General features: G+C 44.8%; 1 protein-coding gene across 1 annotated transcript in view; it reads left to right on the top strand.

Moving 5' to 3' along the window:
* The first annotated feature begins 3246 nt into the window (after positions 1–3246).
* The window catches only part of Lsg1 (large 60S subunit nuclear export GTPase 1), a 26556-nt gene continuing 10780 nt past the window's right edge, over positions 3247–19022 (top strand). The window contains exons 1-7 of the mRNA XM_021184699.1: positions 3247–3392; positions 5080–5206; positions 8163–8283; positions 8687–8773; positions 9811–9897; positions 17320–17380; positions 18607–18783. Coding sequence (XP_021040358.1) covers positions 3294–3392; positions 5080–5206; positions 8163–8283; positions 8687–8773; positions 9811–9897; positions 17320–17380; positions 18607–18783 — 759 coding nt within the window. The 5' untranslated portion in view covers positions 3247–3293. The remainder of the gene's footprint in view (positions 3393–5079; positions 5207–8162; positions 8284–8686; positions 8774–9810; positions 9898–17319; positions 17381–18606; positions 18784–19022) is intronic.

The following is a 19022-nucleotide window of genomic DNA, read 5'->3' as shown; positions in this document are numbered from 1 at the left end:
ATTGGTGAAACACGATCCCAGCATTCGTTCCTGGGTGTGGGTACGTTCAGGGCTTGGAACTGCGTTTGTTTAGACAAGGTAAGTCACCTATTATGCAACATCATGGGTGAGCCACCCTCCCTGTGCTGCTATTTGGAAGGTTGATGCAGGCTTCCAAACTGCAAACCAATGCAGCCTTCCCCCCACCCCCAGGAATCAGTTTCTCAGGAAATCCTGGTTTCCATGGAAGAGCTTAGCTCTGGGAATTGGGAGTACTCCGGTGCAGGTCTGGTAGAAGAGCTTTTCAGATAGCATGACAAAGCAATGGCAGGAGTTTGGCTGGGCTATGTTGCGCCCTACAGTGTGTGGGTGGAATAGCTCCTGCAGTCAGAGGGCAGGGACCTGGCTGATTCATCCACGCATCCCTCTCCTTCTGGCGGCATCCAGCCCTTTATTCAATCCTTCATCACCATGATCCTCACTTGCACTCCTCTTTCGAATCTGGGTCCTATGCTCTTGCCTCATCAGCTCCCTCAGTTGCTTACCTCTTTGCCCTTCTCCATGAACAATTATCTAGCTGGGTTCTCACGTATATTGCTCAGTTGGGGTGTGTGTAGGTGGGGTGGGGCAGAAGCAAAACGGGTATCTCCACAAACTACTGGACAATAGTCTTGCAGAATTATTGTGTTTGTTACATTTGTAGGACAAAATTTTTGATGATCATTCTGTTTGTTTTGTTCTGAAACAGGGTCTTATGATATAGCCCTGGTTGGCCTGGGATTCTCTATGGAGGCTGTCCTCAAACTCACTGAGATTGGCCTCTGTCTGCCTCCCAAATACTGGGATTAAAGGCATTCACTACAGTAAAGGCATGACCACTATCCATATTCCTATTAGCCAGATAAAAAAACTGAGGCTCACTTCTTTGAGTATTGTGTTGTGAGAAAATCTATAAATAGGTTGTGCCTTAGTTGGCAGCTTAGAATAGTTACTATTAATCTTATCATGTTGGTGCTCTTTTGACACTCCCCAAAAAAACTTGATTAAATTTTCACTTTGAGCACGGAGATGGTGGTGCATACCTTTAGTCCCAGCATCTGAGGAGCAGAGGCAGGCAGATTTCTCCGAGTTAGGCCAACCTGGTCTACAGAGTGAATTCCAGAACAGCTAGGACTACACAGAGAAACCCTATGGGACGAGGGGTATGAGTCTGTCTTAAAACAAACAAACAAACTAACTAACTAACTAACTAACTAACCAACAAACCAACCGAGAGGGTTTCCTTTTTCAAATGCTCTGGAAAAGGAAAGTAAGGTGAAGCCTTGAGTTACTGGTTGAATGGTTACTCTAGTAATGAGATGGCCATTTTCTCTAAACTCTCTATTAGTGTTGCCATTATTAAAATGCATAACCTTCTTCATTTCCTTGAGTTAGGGTTATCTTTAACAATGCCAGATGTGGTCGCTCTCTCCCTATATGCAGGGTGACCCCTGCATGCTGGATTAAATAAAATTCCTCTTGCTCTTGCATCAAAAAAACAAAACAAACAAACAAAACAAAACAAAAAACCCAGATGCTGTCTCTAATTCTATTTGTGTGTCTTCTCTCTATCTTCCTCCTGGAGAGTGTGTTCAGAGATTTTACAGTCGTGCTTCTATGCTGGGAAACAGAGAATTCATGTTCTCGTCCATTCCTCCTCTGGTTTGTGAGCACTGCCTTCCCAAAGCCTTTCCAACTGCCACCGACTTTGTCAATCCTTTGGGAGCTCCACAAAATTCACTCCAATTAAGCAAGAGTCTAGTGGAGGTATGGCACACAAAAAGGAAGTGGGCAAAGGGTCAGAAATGGGTGAGCGGTGTGGTCACAGTTCTGCCGGCTGCTAACTAGTCCACTGCAGTGTCTTCATCTGCACCAGAAAAGAACGGGCTGGGCTGCTCTTGCTACTTGTTACCTGGAAACGTGTTAGACACAGACAGACAGACAGACACACACACACACACACACACACAGCACCCAGAACTTATGAATCAGTCATTCTGTTAAGGTTATTCCTGGGAAATTTCTGTTCACATTAAAGTTAGAAAAGTTAACAGACTAGGTGCCTTCCTGATGTTTTTAATTATTTTAACTAACAAGTAAAAATTGTGGGAGTGCATGTATGTGTGTGTGTGCGCGTGCGTATACATAGGTTCAAATATATGTGTATACATACATATTTATGTGCCACCTAGTCATAATATTTTATTATACATAGATTAATCAAACAAGTTAGCAACAATGACCGAGTGCTCTCAATAATAATGGAAGAGTAACAAGACTTACGTTCGACTCCTAACTCCTAGCATGTCTTTGATCTATAGCCGGTGAAAAGTACTTCCATGGCTAAGCAGCATGTTACGGTGGTCTCCCTAATGAGGATGTTATTCAACACAGTCGATTATAAACTGATTTCTTTTTTAGAAAGGGTCTCATTGTGTAGCCCCGACTCTCCTGGAGCTCTCTTTGTGGAGATCTGCCATCCCGTATCCCAAGTGCTAGGATTAAAGGTGTGTGTCACCACGCCTGGCTTAAATTGACTTTTTATATATACACATTACGAGGAAAGCCGATGATTGGTTGGGGGCATTGAATATCTATTAGTGGAGCCAGATCACTATTTTCGCTTTAATTTTAATTATAAAAAATGTTGATACAATGCTCACTGGAACATGTGAACTTGGCGCAACGCAGCCGGCTTTCACTTTCTAGTTCTGAAAATGCTATTTAACTGCCCATTCTAAACTCTCACCCATGTGTGAATTTTTCTCCCTGCTCCGCAACTAGTGAATTCTAGGAAAATAAAAATCGATTTAATTGCTGAGCAGAAAAACCAGCATCGGGAACCTTCTGCCACCTGGAGTCACAGAAGCACCTTCACCGGAGTCCCCTCCTCTTCCTGACGGAAGCCGCGGGGAAGATGGAGTTAGTCCCGTGAACTTGAACGGACATATTTTCCAGTTGTCCCAATTTCCTGCCGGACTTTAAACAGTGGCGTACAAGTCTGGAAGGTACCATTCTCTTAAGTCGGTCAGTGTATCAAAATGGAAAAGGTCGTAGGAGTAGCCATAAGGAATCACCGAGAAAAAAATTTACATTTCTTCTCTATAATATTGTCAAACTTGGAATCTACCAAAATCATTCTGAAACAAATACCCCACTGTTACACTTCCGGACTGGACAACTTAGGTTCGCTCTTACGTCACTTCCGGGCTCACAGCCGGGGAAACCGGAAGCTTCGCGTGCTGAGCAGTGGTTCGTGCTGCTGGTGCGCGGTTATGGGTCGGAGAAGAGCGCAGGGTGGTGGGTCACTGGGCCGGGTACTTATCCGGCAGCAGACTCAGCGAAGCCGCAGCCACCGTCACACTGACTCCTGGGTAAGGAAACCTGTGCTTCCATAGTCTGTCTTGTTCTGAGAGCCTCCATGCTACAAAAGTTGGAGCCAGAACAGGATTTCGAAGCAGACCCCAGCAGGGCACAGAGAGGCTTGATACAGGACTAGTGTGTAATGAAGACGGGAAGAACCCTTCGTGTTGGAATGTTTCACTGTGTTTGACTTATGCTCTAGAAGCCACGGACGCTCTTGGATATTCCTATAAAGAAGATAACTGTTATCGTAAAATTTTGAAACAAAGTCTCCGTATGCGGCCAAGTTTGGCCCAGGACTGCCTTCCTCGTGCCTGTGCCTGGAGAGTTCTGGGTTTACAAGCCGTGGCCACCATGCTTGGATCTTTAAACTTCCCGATTTTAGTTGCCCAGAGAATTGATCCTCTAGAGAGGTTGGTTCCGTTAGAGGTGATCTCTGCTTTCCCTTGTTTTGCCCCCTTAGGGTTTATCGTAAGAAATTGACCTTGTCTCTAGAAGCTTAGGGAAGATCGTAGTAGCCTTAAAAAGTAAATGAAGTATAGAAATTAATCCCAGCAGAGTATTTGAGGACATTCTGAGTCCTCACTAAAATCTTGTGCTGAAGTTGTCCCTGGTGCATGTCCGTTACATCTTCCCATTTCCAAACAGTGTGAGGAATACACACATTTTCTCAGTGTTCAAGTCTGGACATTTGATACTACTCTCGACTGGTTTTGTGATGACCTCTCAATGTACTAGCCTTTGGGAAATAGTGGAGAGTTTTAATTTTAATATAAAGAAATTCTAACTCATATCCTGATTTTTGTTAATCCTAAGCTTTTAATCCTTAATTTTGTTAAAAAAACAAACAAACTATGTTTGTATCTGTAGTAATCATATAACTTGGGATGGTATATATCAAACTCAGGGTTGTTTTGTTTTTTTGTTTTTGGTTTTTTTTTGTAGACCAGGCTGGCCTCGAACTCAGAAATCCGCCTGCCTCTGCCTCCCAAGTGCTGGGATTAAAGGCGTGCGCCACCACCACCTGGCCATACTCAGGGTTGTATGAGAAATCAATTAGCAGGTAACTCTTTTTTTTTTTTTAATGGACATTCCAGGCAAGTCAGTCTCCCAGCCCTTGGGGTTTGGGGCAGAGGAGTGGGGAAACAGATCTCAACACAGTTCACGATGGCCCTTAAACCTGTGGTCTCTGAGACTCCTGCTCCTGCGATGACAGCATGCACCACCACACTTGGCTTTAAAATATCCCCTCTCATAGATCCCTATGAAATATTTTTAACTGGCCAGCCGAGTCAAGACAGTCTGGGTTCTAGTTCTTCATCAGTACTTAGTTTGGAACTATAGGTAAATTATCTTACCTATTTAAACCTCAGTTTCCTTGATAGTAAAATGAGGACGAATAAAATTCGCTTCAATAAAGGGGGCGTGCCCTTGCTGAGGTAAGAAAGTGTTCATTTTAAATATTTGGTTTTTTTTTTTTTTTGCATTGTTGGATATCGACACTGTTGACAGCAATGGGCAAGTGTTCTGCTGAGCTGTGCCCCCATGTTAGCTAGGATTAGGTATTGCCTGTGTACATTCTAGAAGAGTCCAGCCACTTTGAGAACATAGGCCAGTACAAGCAACGGTAGAGCTGTGTGCATGCGAAGAGCTTCCACAAGAGAGCTGCCTCACTCTTCGCTCTGGGTTTATTCACAGCTGCATACGAGTGAACTCAATGATGGCTATGACTGGGGTCGTCTGAATCTTCAGTCGGTGACGGAGCAGAGCTCCCTGGAGGACTTTCTTGCAACTGCAGAACTTGCGGGGACCGAGTTTGTGGCTGGTGAGTCGTTTATTACCTATAGTGCCTGTGACACTGGTCACACTGCTGTCTTGCTCACTTCATATGAATCCAAAAAGCAGTATGGGAAAGTTCCATGAGTGTAAGGCAAAGAGCACACTGGTTTTTAAATTCAGCTCTAAGGAACACTTCAGATGTCAGGCATGGTGGTACATGCCTTTAATCCCAGCACTCTGGAAGCAGATGGATCCTCTATGAATTCCAGGCCAGCCAAGGTTACATAGTGAGACCCTGGCTCAAACACAGAACAAAAACCACTTCAGGTTGTACTTCATCATTAAGTTCAAAACATCCTTGCTGCTGTCTGGCACTTTGTGCTTAGTCACTGTTGTAAGTGTGTGTTCCAAGAACTCAAGAGTAACTGACAGATGCTAGCATGTTATTTCTTTTACTAGTATAAATGTCATGCTTAGAAAGTCATTCATTCATTTGTTCCAAATACTTTTATTTAGAACCAGTTGCTCTCATATATTGTGCTGGCTACTCATAGAATGTTCAAAGATGCACTTTATTAATTTTTTAAATACTCTCTTATATGTTTTGAAGGAAGTCTAAGAAACAGCGGACCTAAGCAGGCTCATAGTAGTTTCTGTATGACAAGATTGGGTGATGAGTAGGCGATTGGACGGAGACAGCTGTTCATAGTGGTGCACACCTGTGATCCCAGTACCTGTGCAGCACCTACGCAGCACCTGCCATAGTTTGAGGCCAGCCTGGGCTACAGATAATCAATTCCCAGCTTAGGCTACATAGCAAAGCCCTCTCTCCACACAAAAAAAGACACACAGGCAGGCAGAGGCATCCAGACAAGATGTGAAATGGCACCCTTCTTTGTTCAGAAAATTGTCACAAGTTTGGTTTTGCTGGTGCAGTTTAGTTGGACAGGCTGTAATGAGCACAGACACTGAGGGGTAGGCAAGGGCCATATTCCCAGGAGGAGAAAAGGGAAGGCTAGGTATGGTGGCCCATGCCTTTCACCTCAGAGTGCAGAAGGCAGAGGTGGGTGGGTGTCAGGGAGTTTGAAACTAGCCTGGTCTACATAGTGAGGCATTGTCTTTTATTTTTTATTTTTATTTTTTTACATTCCAGACTTTATTTCCCTCCTGGTCCACCCTCTGACTATTCCACATCCCACACCTCCCCTCACCACACACACATACACACACACACACACACACACACACACACACACACATTTCCAAGAGGATGTCTCCATACCTCCACCCCACCAAACCTCCCTACTTGGGGTCCCAAGTCTCTCAAGGGTTAGGTGCATCTTCTCTGACTGAGTCCAGACCCAGCAGTCCTCTGCTGTATATGTGTTGGGGGCCTCATATCAGCTGGTGTATGCTTCCTGGTTGGTGGCTCAGTGTCTGAGAGATTCCAGAGGTCCAGGTTAATTGAAACTGCTGGTCTTCCTTATAGGGTCGCCCTCCTCCTCAGCTTCTTCCAGCTTTTCCCTGACTCATCCATAGGGGTCAGCAGCTTTTGTCCATTGATTGGGTGTAAATATCTGCATCTGACTTTTTCAGCTGCTTATTGGGCCTTTCGGGGGCAGGCATGATGGGTCCCAGTTGCTCTGTATGCAGTGGAACTCCTGGGATGCCTTCAGGCCGCGGTGTCTTCAGGGGAACAGGAAAGCTGTTGATCTGCCCTGACAGAAGGCAGCAGCCAAAGGGCAAGGCCTTGTCTTTCAAGGGGTAGGAGATTAAAGGTTCCTTACAGGTTTTTAGACAAGTAATGGCATAGTTTCAGATTTCATTTTCTGGTAGGTTTTGTTTGGGGGAAGTGTTTTGATTTAGGGGTTTTGTGGGTAGGCATGCTACACACCTCTATGAAGTTATAGTAGACAGTCTACTTTAATATACACACACAGTGTACTGGAGGTGACTTTCAAGCTGACTAATAGGCCCACCACTGCACATGGTTCTCTTATGTGTGGTAAGATTATTCACAGTCCACTCTCTTGGTAAATTTCAAGTGGACGTCCAGCATTCCTTGGTAAGATCGCCATGTTGGTCATTAACTGTCTAGAACTCCTTCTCAAGCCTCATTGAAGCCTTGTACTCTTCGATGGCCTTCATCCTATTTCTTCCTCTAACACATTCATTCTCTGCTTCTACGGGCTCCACCTTTTCAATTGTATATACTAGTGAGGTCACATTAGCCAGTCTTAGCTACTTCGTGGGTTCCTCATTTTCCCACCCTTTATCCTCCCCCCGCCCCCCAACCCCCTTTCACCACCCATCACTAAATAAAAGAGAAAGGAGAGAGGGGAGAAATCTGAATCTAATTTCTTCTTATGTCTTCTATGAGCACAATTACTAACAAACCACAACCAATCCCTCTGAATGACCAACAGCCATCAATCCCACCTATCAGGGCTCTAGCATTTATACACCCTTTGAAAAATTCCCAGAATTCCAAACATCACACAATCACAGAAACTGTCTGCAGCTGGCAAAAATCACACCTGCTAGAGCACGAGGCAGATCATAGTCAGCTGCGGGGCTCCAAATCACTCCACCTGGGATTAAAACGAAAACATATTCTTATTTCCACCTTTTTAAAAAGAAACCAAAAGCCAGGCAGTGGGCATGCACACCTTTAATCTTTAATCCCAGCACTTGGGAGGCAGAGGCAGGTGGATTTCTGAGTTTGTCAGCCAGGGCTATACAAGGAAACCCTGTCTCAAAAAAACAAAACAAAACAAAAAACCAAAATTCCAGATTTGTCACCACAGGTCCTGAACTCCTAACCCTCCTGTCTCTGTTCCCAAGTGCTGGGGTCACAGATTTGTACCACTAAGCCCAGTTATAGGTGCTAGGCATAGAACTTAGGGCTTTATGCTTGCTGGGCAGGCACTGTAGCAACTAAGTTACACCCTCAGCCTCTAAATTGCATTTTGACTAATAGTACTTTTCTTTCCTGTGAACAGAGAAGCTTAATATTAAGTTTGTACCCCCTGAGGCTAGAAATGGACTGCTGTCTTTTGAGGAGAGCCAGAGAATTAAGAAACTGCACGAAGAGAACAGGCAGTTCTTGTGTATACCAAGGAGGTAAGTTTACAAGAATTCCGATGATTCGAGGACAGAATGAGGTTGGATTGAGAGTGGGTAAGAACACTGCTGCTCCTCCAAAGGACCAGACTCAGTCCCCAGTGCCCATGTGGCATCTCACAGCTCCCTGTAATTCCAGTTCCGGGGCATCCCGTGCCCTCTTCTGGCCTCCGCACACATGCACATGGTGCACAGACATACATGCCGGCAAAAACATTCATTCACATAAAATAATAAAGAGATTAATTTTAAAAAGAATTAAGAAGAACACGCAGCTACTGAGTATATTCTTAGTTCATCATTTTCCTGCTTCCTTCTGCGTTCCATTTGCTATTTACAGTCAGATTCTCTCATAGTTTGGTAGCTTATATACAAAATTTCTTATTTTCTATGATTGTTTCAGACCAAATTGGGACAGAAAAACTAGCCCAGAAGAACTGAAACAAGCAGAGAAAGATAACTTCCTGAGATGGAGACGGCAGCTTGTGCGGTGAGTGTTGGACTTGAGGATCTGCGGGAAGCCTGGCATGCAGGCGTTGAGGCTTGCACTGCCGTCTGCCCCCTGACGTTTTGATTCCTTTAAGAGAGGAATACAGGGACTGCAAGCAAGCTCAGCAGGTTGACTGCAGCCAAGCTTGACGATCTGAGCTCAGGTCTCAGGACCCAGAGATGGAAGAGAGGTGATTGCTGCAAGTTGTCCCCTGGCCTCTAAATAGCCACACAAAATAACCAAGAAAATGCGATTGTAGGTGGGGAAGGGAGATAGTGTTTGCCAGTGCATTTTGTCATGCATATAGACGGTACTTCAGAGTGCAGCTGAGAGCAGAGGTGCTTGGTGGCTACTCTGCTGCTTTGCTGGTCTTTCTTACTTACTGTGTGTGTGTGTGTGTGTGTGTGTGTGTGTGTGTGTGTGCGCGCGCGCGCCTGAGTGTGTCTATGTGTCCGCAGAGGTCAGAAGAGGGCATCCGATCCCCTGGAACGGGAGTTATATGTGGTTGAAAGTTGCTCTTTCTGAACTACTGAGCCATCTTTCTGGCCCCAGTCTCTTCTATTTTAGTTCCTTTCTGTGATCCAGAGGCGCTCTTCTGAGCATTCGTCCAGTAAGATTTGTGGGAGAGAAACTCCAAGGACTTAAACACAAAATTTGAATTTGGTGGACTGTAATATGACTAAGGTTTTTTTTTTTTTTTTTCTTGAATTGACTCAACAAGAGGGGAATTAAAATAATTGGGCAGAGCCTGGCCTGATGGTGCAGGCCTATAATCGTAGCTACTCAGAAGGCTAACTTGGGAAGGTTTCGAGTTCTCTAGCCTTCCTAGACTACAAAAAAGTAAAAAGAGGGCTGGGATGTGGTTGAGGGGTAGAGCTCTTGCCTGGCTTCTACAAAACTTTAGGTGTAATCCCCAGTACCATAAACAATAATGACTTACAGTACTTATCTTTTTCATTGTAATAAATGTGAGTATGTATAATTCTTTAAAATAATTATGATCAGGCAGAGATGTAACCTTCTCATTCTAAAGCCAGGCTAGAAGAGGAACAGAAGTTGATATTGACTCCCTTTGAACGGAATTTGGACTTCTGGCGCCAGCTCTGGAGGGTCATTGAGAGAAGGTGAGGAATGTTTTCCTTGTTTGATGAAGACATTGCAGTGTTATTACAGGACCTAATGTTGACATGTGCTCCAGCCCCTGGATCCAGCAGGAGGGAGATTAAATTACATAGTGAGCTATTGAGAATTATGCAAAACAGAAAATAGCCCTGATTGTAAGCAGATCACAAAACTAAACCAAAAGTCAGACTCTGGCAAAGGGACTAGATGTAAGGTGGGGGTGGGGGTGGGGTGGATGTTCATAGGGCTGGGGTGGAGCTCAGACAGACAGACAGAAAATGGAATCAGAATATAGTATATGCATGGATAAGTTTTTCAGAGAACAGGATCAAATTTTTTTTTATTGAAAAATATAAGACTAGAGAGATGACGCACAGGTAAGAGCTCTTGCTGCTCTCTCGAAGGACCCAAGTTTGGTTCCCAGCGCTCACATTAGATGGCTCACAGCCACTTGTAACTCCGTCCAGGGAGCTGCCCTCCATGGCCACCTGTATACACTCACATAGACACATGACATAATTACACACATGTACATCTTTAAACGTGAAAGCACTGCTCTACAGAAAGAGTTCCAGGACAGCCAGGGCTACAGAGAAACCCTGTCTGGAGACCTGAAAGTATACCATATTCCATTTTAATTGTAATGGCTTTTTAGGTCTGGGGAGGTAGTTCAGTTGTAGAACACTTACCCAGCATGTTTGAGGTCTTAAGTCCATTCTTCAGTACCAGAGGTTTGTGTGTGTGTGTGTGTGTGTGTGTGTGTGTGTGTGTGTGTGTGTAGATGAGTACATTTGACCAGTATGTAAGAATAGTGACTGATGGGGCTGGAAAGATGTCTAAGCCGTTAAGAGTAGCTGTTACTCTTACAGTTCCCAGTTCCAGTGGAGCCTTTACTCTTTCCTGGCTTCCAAGGCATGGCAGATCTAGCAGATGTGTACACAGACGTGCATTTACCAAAACACTTGCACACATAAAAAATAATTTTTTAAAAAAGATTTTGTTATTATTATATCTAAGTACACTGTAGCTGTCTTCAGACATTCCAAAAGGGGATATCAGACCTCGTTATGGATGGTTATGAGCCACCATGTGGTTGCTGGGATTTGAACTCGGGACCTTCAGAAGAGCAGCTGATGCTCTTAACCGCTGAGCCATCGCTCCAGCCCCATAAAAAATAAATCTAAAAAAAAAAAAAAATTCTGGAGCACCTGTAGTTACTTCAGCAAATGTGCATTGAGTTTGTCTTGGTTATGGAAAACAGGCACAGAAAAGCCCAACTTGAGAGGTGTGTGCTGTAGGGCAGGCTGCTCTGCTCCAAGGACACGTAGAGGAGTGAGACAGAGTCCTTGAGCTCAGAGCACACGGTGCCTAGTCAGGGACCGGGCATGTGATTATGGGTAGCAAGGCCATGGGCGCTATAGCAGAGAAGAGAGTGCTGGTGAAGACTAGGACAGCCCAGGCTGTTTTGTTTGTTTATTTTTGGAGACAAGGTTTTTGTGTAGTCCTGGCTATCATGGAGCTGGCTCTGTGGAGCATGCTGGCTTGGGACTCAGAGAGCCACCTGCCTCTGCTTCCCAGGTGCAGGGATGAAAGCCTTCAGCCACCAGGTCCAGCCCAGCTCACTTTTCAATCGGGTTTTTTGATGAGTTTGGAGCGGAAGGGAGATTTGATTCTTTCCCATATGTCGCCAAAGAGACATTGTGAATCCTTGTTCTTTCTTTCTCCTCTTCTTCGTGGTTGGAAGGCCATGTTTTCCTCAGAGTTTCTGAATAACTTTCAAGGATTTAGCAAATAAACTTTATCCACGAAATGTTGCTTTTAAGTAAGAGACATCAGGGTTGTGTTTATTTGAAATCTATAAAATGTGCTTAGGAAGAACAGTCAGAAACAGGTTTGTTTACTTGAATTTAACTTGTAAAAGAAAATTCACTTCTTTTTATGATGTTGAAAACACCCCTCCCGGCTTCCCTTCCCCCCGCCCCAGTGTGTGTGTGTATGTGTCTCTCTGTCTGTCTCTCTGTGCTTTTCTTTGACTCTACTATCCTCCCAACTCCCCGCCCCCATGCCCTGAATAAACTATTCTATACTTAAAAAAAAAAGAAGAAAGAAAACATTCAAGAGTTTTTTTAAAAAGATTTGTTTATTATTATATGTAAGTACACTGTAGCTTTCCTCAGACATACCAGAAGAGGGCATCAGATCTCATTATGGATGGTTATGAGCCACCCTGTGGTTGCTGGGATTTGAACTCAGGACCTTCAGAAGAACAGTCATTGCTCTTAACCGCTGAGTCATCTCTCCAACCCCAACATTCAAGAGTTATTGATGGTGGCAGAACTTTGTGCATATTCCCAAACCATGAGAAGGTATTAGTGACAACTCAGGTTTTTAAAGCCATTTCCCACCGGCAGTGGAAGGCTGTTGGGATGGGGGGGGCGGTGTGTGAGAGAAGGTCTCTGAAAGAAGTTCACTGTTGCTGGCAGGTTCTGCATAAGCCCCTCCACTCCCCTTAAGTCTCCTCTCTGCTAGAGCTGGAGAGCCTGTGCTCTTCCCCTGGGGAACTTGGGTGGAGCGGGGTAGACTCGTGTCTCCCTCCTTCAGAGCTGCGGTAGCATTTGAAGGTATGTGCTGCTTATTTCCAAAGTGTCACAGGCTCTGCAGCACTGCGCCTTGACACATGACACCACCCACTCACCTTCCTGCAGTTCTCGTTTGATTCCAGACTTTCCTCTGTGCCATTTTCTGTTCATCCTGCCTTCCGCTGTTTACACATGAAACTTGCCTACCTGATGGATTCTTGTTATCCATTCACATTTAGGAATGAAGTATTGCAAAGCTGATTGACAGGCCTGCATGTTTGGGTATAGTTTACCTAGTGGTGAACTTCTCTATAGGGAGACTGGACCTGGATCTGTTGTGTGTGTGTTTGGAATACTCCAAGATGTTAGTATCTTTGTCTTTCCTCAGCACCTGTCAGGGTTGTTTGTTTTTTACATTTACTTTATTGTAAGTGTGTGTACGTGCATCTGTGGTCAGAGATCAACTTTAGAAAGTTGGTCCTCTCCTTCCATCATGTGACTCCCAGAGAACTGAACTTGTGTGCTCAGGTTTGATGGCAAACTGAGACATTTACTGAGCCTTTTCACACTGAGCCATTTCACCAGCCCCTCTCTCTGTTTCTTAAAGTTAAAAAAAAAAAAACAAAAAAACCAAACTAGACGGTAGTGGCCCATACCTTTAATCCCAGCATTTGGGAGACAGAGGCAGGTGGATCTCCTCCAAGTTCATAGCCAGCCTGGTCTATACAGAGAGTTCCAGGTCAACCAGAACTACAAAGTGAGACCCTGTCTCAAATATCAATCAATGGATCTTGAGCAGGGGTCTGAGGCTGTAGCTCAGTTGGTAGGAGTGCTTGCTTGTCATGCACAGGGTCTTGGGTTTGGCCCACAGCACCACAGAGAACTGCCCATGTGTCTTAGCCATATTCTGTTGCTGTGAGGAGACAGCATGACCATAGAAACTCTTATAAAGGAAAGCATTTAATTGGAGATTTAATTACAGTTTCAGAGATTTAGTCCATCCTCATGGTGGCACACAGGCGGACCTGGTGCTAGAGAAGTAGCTGAGAGCTCTACATCTGCACCCTCAGGTAGCACAGAGATATTGAGACTGGCTTGGGCTTTTGAAGAACCCGCCTCCCCCCCCCCCCCCCCCGGGGTACTTATTCCAGTAAGGCTACACCTCTCTCAAGTAGTTCCACTCCCTGATGACTGACCAACATTCAAATATGTGAGTCTATGGGGCCATTCTTATTTAGTCCACCACAATATATGCCTGCCTATAATCTTGGCACTCAAAAGGTAGAGGTGGGAAGGAAAAGTTATCTATGACTTTCATATGTGTGCTGTGGCATGTACACACTCACATAAGCACACACAAAATGCATAACTTAAAAGTCTTAATTTTCACATACTTGTTTTAAGAGAGAGTCTCTCTCTTATCCCTAGATGACCTGGAACTCAACTCTAGACCAGCCTGGACCTGAAGTCACAGAGATCTGCCTGCTTCAGTCTCCCAAGTACTGGGATTAAAGACCTGTGCCAACAAGTATAGCCTTAATGTTTTTCCAAAAGGACTCAGCTTCGTCCTGACTACATAACACCTTCAAGTCCTGCTTTAAAAAAAAAATCTTAAATAGCTTAAAGGTACATCTCACAGTGCTGGAAAGAGCAAACCAAACCGAAAGCAGTAGGTGGAAAGGAGTAATTAAGATCAGCGCCAAAATTAATGAAAAGGAAACAAACAAACAAACAAAAATCAACAAAACAAGGTTGAGTCTTTGAAAATGATAAAGATTGACAAAGTCTTTGCTGAACAAAGTGAGAGAGAAGACTCATTAATAAGATTAGAGGAAAGGGGGAGCCGTAATGCCAGACAGCAGTGAAATTTAGTAAATTCTTAGAATGTGCCTTGAAACAGCTGCAACAAATTAGAAAAATCCAAAACCAAGACTTTTCAGAATGGTGACAGAAAGGAGCCAGGTACCCTCACAGGTTGCTTTATGCTTAATCTCCGCCCCTGCTTATATGCATAACACCTCCCTTCCCATCTTGTCCTGGGACCGAGTCTCGGTTGGAAACCCGGTCGGGTTCTTACCCATAGTAAATCCAGCCCTCTGCTGCCAGGGTAGAGGAATGCTGTTGAGCTCAGCTGGAACAGCAATGCAGCCGGGGAACTTACTGTTCAGACACGGTATGGCTCTGCCCTCCACTCCTGCGTGGGGCATAAGCAGTCTTACTTCACTGACTGGGCAGTTCTGGTCCTGTCATTCTTGCTCTGTAATGGGGATGTTAACTATTCTGTCCTTGTAGATTGTAAGAGGGGGCAGAAGTAACCATGTATGTTCAGTCCTCCATGACTGATGGAGTGGTACTGTATCTACTTCATGTGCCCCTAAGTTAGCATCTGGGATCCCCAAGTGAGCCTGTGTGCGTGTTAAAGATGGCAGATCCATTGGAGTGCAGTTACTTGCTGAGCTGGTACACTTTCTTTGATAAATCTTTTATTATGTTTAATTATTTATGAGCATACCCATGATGGGGACAGATATGACTGCCATCATGTCTGTCTCATCGTGTGCACTTGTGGAAATCTGGAAATAACTTGTGAGATTTGGTGCTGGTCTTCACCATGTCAGTCCCGGGATCTAACTCAGGTTATCAGTCTTGACAGCAAGTGCTTTACTGGCTGACTCATTTGGCCAACCCATGCCTTAATAGAACAGTATGTTTTAATCACACAGTATGGTTTGTATCACATAGAAATAGACCTGAGTTAGCCAGAAATATTAGTGAAGTGACTATCGCCACATCTTTAATGAGAAATATTTTATTGATGTCTTCTCTGTGGCAGATGTCCCTGTTTGCTAACAGGCTGACTAAGCCATCTGTCTTTTTAATTTCAACAGCAGTTATCAAAAAAGATTTGCTGTCTAACAGGAAGGCACTGCAGGAAAGTGCTGAGGCGTGAGGTGAACAACATTGTGTTTGAGTACGGCTTGTTCTTGGTGTGTGCTCACCTCCAGCAGGCTGGCCTGCAGGGTCTTCCTCCTGCTGGTTTGCAGCTGCTTATCTCCCCTGCGTTCTAGATAGAGCTGATGCCTGTTTATCTTGTCGTGGGTTAGGCTGTTAGGTTTTATACTCATTTAGCTGAGTTTGGCTTGAAAGTCAGTATTACCCTGAAAACGGAAAGATTGAAGCTAACTTAGAGAAGTTGAAAAGTTTGTTAAAAATGAGCAGATGTAAGCCAGACGCGCCCTTAATCACAGCACCTGGGAGCAGAGTGAGCTCAGTGCCCTTACAGAGCGGCCTCGCCTCAGAAAACAAAATGGCTGACCAAGTCAGGGTTTGCAGAGAGTGCGTGCTGTAGGCATGTTGCCGCTGCAGTGTATCTCTGTGCAATGGTAGCCACGTGGCACTTGCCATCTTCCTAGCCACAGAGGCTGAAGGAAGGAAGTGGGTGCTGGAAGGAGAAAAATGCCACAGTGTTAAGTGCCATGCTGGCCTGAGTGCCTCGTCTACATTTGCTGGATTGCAGGGGCTGCTGTCTGCTGCAGAAAGCTATCTTCCTGTTGCATCTTCTATGTGCCAGACATCTGATTTGACATTCATGCTTTGCTGTAGCTGACACTTAGTCCTATTTTTATTGTTTAAACACATTCTCGAGCTGGAGAGATGGCTCAGTGACTAAGAGCACTGATTGTTCTTCCAGAGTTCATGAGTTCAATTCCCAGCAACCACATGGTGGCTCACAACCATCTATAGGGGGGGGATCTGATGCCCTCTTCAGGCAGGTGGATGTATATGCAGCAGAGCACTCATATATTAAATAGATAAAATTTAAAAAGACAAAAAACACATTCTCAGAACTTGGAGGTGATTGTTGGCAATTATAAGCTCTCTTGAGTAGTCTTGGGTTTAAATGCTTTTGTAGTGGAGCTGCCGACACATGGTTAGTGTCGAGACCCTAATGTGAGTTCAGATGACGGACTGAATAACTTGGTAAACTTCACTTCAGGGTAGATGGGTACTTCTCTACCAGAAGGTATAGAAGTCACAGTGAAGGTTTAACAGGAAGATGACTTCTGAGCCCTCCAGGCCATAGTAGAGCGGTGGAATGTAGGAGAGACGGCCCCTGCTCCAGACTCTGGGTGCCCTTTCTGGCCTCATCACTTATTAGCTGCAGGCAGATTATAGAACATTATAAAAACTGAATAATTTTGCCTTAAGGAATTAGTTTATCAATTGCTTAATGCATAAAAAGTATTTATTATTACAAATAATATAAAGAATATATATGGCAATGGTTCCTTTTCCAGTAGATTTTTCTAATTTGAGAATGCATACACATAAATTTTTCTTGATAACCCATTGGGTCCAGTTGGCATTTCCTTTAAGTTCATGGGTGTGGGGACCTCCACTGGAGCAGGGTGGATGGACCAGGGGCCACACCATAAAGAAAACTGACTCTCTGGAAGCCTTCAGATGTCAGTAGCCCCTTGGCTAAGGGAAGAGCTCGTGAGCCCCTTCCCCACGCCAGGCTGGAATGTTGATGACTTGATCCTGGCCTGGTCAGGTCTTGAGCAGCCAGCTATAGCTGCTGAGTTCATTGAGTGCAATGTCAAGAAGACACTGCTTCACTCTGCTCCTCAGCTCCTGGCTTTTACAATGTTTCTACCCCCACTTTCTCAAGGGTCTCTGGACACTGAGTAAAGGAAGTGGGGTGCCCACTGCTTGTGGCTGACTCCCACACTCCCCAGACACTTCTCTCTGCACGTGAGGTAGTTGTGAGCCTCTGTGATAAGCGCTGTGTCAACAGTGGTCTCCTTACTTTACAATAACTGGATTGTCTCCCTTTCTCCCCAGTGATATTGTGGTCCAGATCGTAGATGCTCGAAACCCGCTCCTGTTTAGATGTGAGGATTTGGTAAGTGAAGTTTGCCTTGGGTCCTTGGCTGCCTTCCTCAGCAGTGACTGAGCAAGCCTTCCATCTTCTCTAGCTGGTTGCTCAGACTCCCCGTCCTTCAAAGCCGGGAACTTACACACTGCCGCTCTGTAGACAGGTTTGCTTCAGCAGCTGTTCCCATCTGTAGAGAGCATAGACATTGGAATCCATGTTCTAGCTGCTGGTTAGCAGGCACTTTATTGCTAGCCATTTGCTGGTCTCTTGTCTTCAGGAGCCAAGTCAGAATGGCAGAATGGCATTTGCTTTTCCTCAGGATATTCCCTCACTGTTTAATCCACTCCAGAGTTCTCTCTTCACACCTTACTACACCTGTACTAGTTTACAGATGAACTAAGCTCATTAGTACAGAGTGTTAGGCGTAAGGATTATTGAAAACGACGTGATCCAGCTGAACTCATGGTGCATGTGTGCAATGTACATTTTTCCATGTGAAGACCATAGTGGTTTCTCTCAACTCATGAACAGCAAAAAATATTAATGGTAGATGGTTTTTTCAGAGCTCACAGAGAGGATCAGTTAGTAGAAGCATCAAAAGTTGTAATCTTTGAGTTAGAAAGTGATTTAAGGACATCCTTGAAGATGGCTCAGCAGGTTAAAGGAACTTGCTGCACAAGCCCAGTAACCAAAGTTTGACCTCTTGAACCCCTGTAAAAGTTGACCAAGAGAACTGACTCTTCAGAGGCCCTTTGACCTCTACATACATGATACAGCATGTGTAGGTTCATGTACACACACAATAAATAGTTTTTTTAAGAAAATGATTTAAGCTGGGCAATGGTGGTTCACGCCTTTAACGGGAGGCAGAGAGGCAGGCAGATTCGAGGCTAGCCTAGTATACAGAGTGAGTTCCAGGACAACCAGGGCTACACAGAGTAACCCTGTCTCGAAAAACCAAGGGGGATGGGGGAGACAGAGACAGAGAGAGAGAGAGAGATTGATTTAAGCCTGGTAGTAATGTTGCTTGCCTTTAATCCTAGCACTCAGACAGATCTCTGAGTTCAAGGCCACCCTGGCCTACAGAGTTAAGTTCCAGGACAACCAAGACAGAGAAACTGTCCCAAAAAAACAAAACAACTACAAAGAAGAAAGTGATTTGGGGTGGGGGTTTGAGTCAGCTTTAATTGGGAATCTGTGGTGCTGATGAGCCCCGCTGTTGTCTGAGGAGACTGAAATGCCTGTCTTTATAGGAATGTTACGTGAAAGAGATCGATGCTGCCAAGGAGAACGTGATCCTGATAAACAAGGCCGACTTGCTGACTGCTGAGCAGCGGTTTGCCTGGGCTGTGCACTTTGAAAAGGAAGGTGTAAAGGTTATCTTCTGGTCAGCTTTGGCAGAAACTGATCCCCTAAATGGTGACTCGAAGGTAAGGGGCTGGGGGCCTTTCTCAGGTGGGTTTGGGGTTGCCTTATTTCTGACTAACATGCTTTGTTCATGTTGGTGATTTGTAAGGACTACTTTGTTTGGGGATTCCCCTCCCCCCAGGTCAGTGATTACAGGATAGCCTATAAAAGTATTTACAGATCTGTAATCAGAGCTGGGCGGTGGTGGTGCACGCCTTTAATCCCAGCACTTGGGAGGCAGAGGCAGGCGGATTTCTGAGTT

This window comes from Mus caroli, chromosome 16 (assembly GCF_900094665.2).
Source record: "Mus caroli chromosome 16, CAROLI_EIJ_v1.1, whole genome shotgun sequence".
In the NCBI taxonomy this organism is placed as follows: domain Eukaryota; kingdom Metazoa; phylum Chordata; class Mammalia; order Rodentia; family Muridae; genus Mus; species Mus caroli.
Note: the sequence above shows the minus strand (reverse complement) of the source record. Positions and strands in the feature narration are given on the sequence as shown.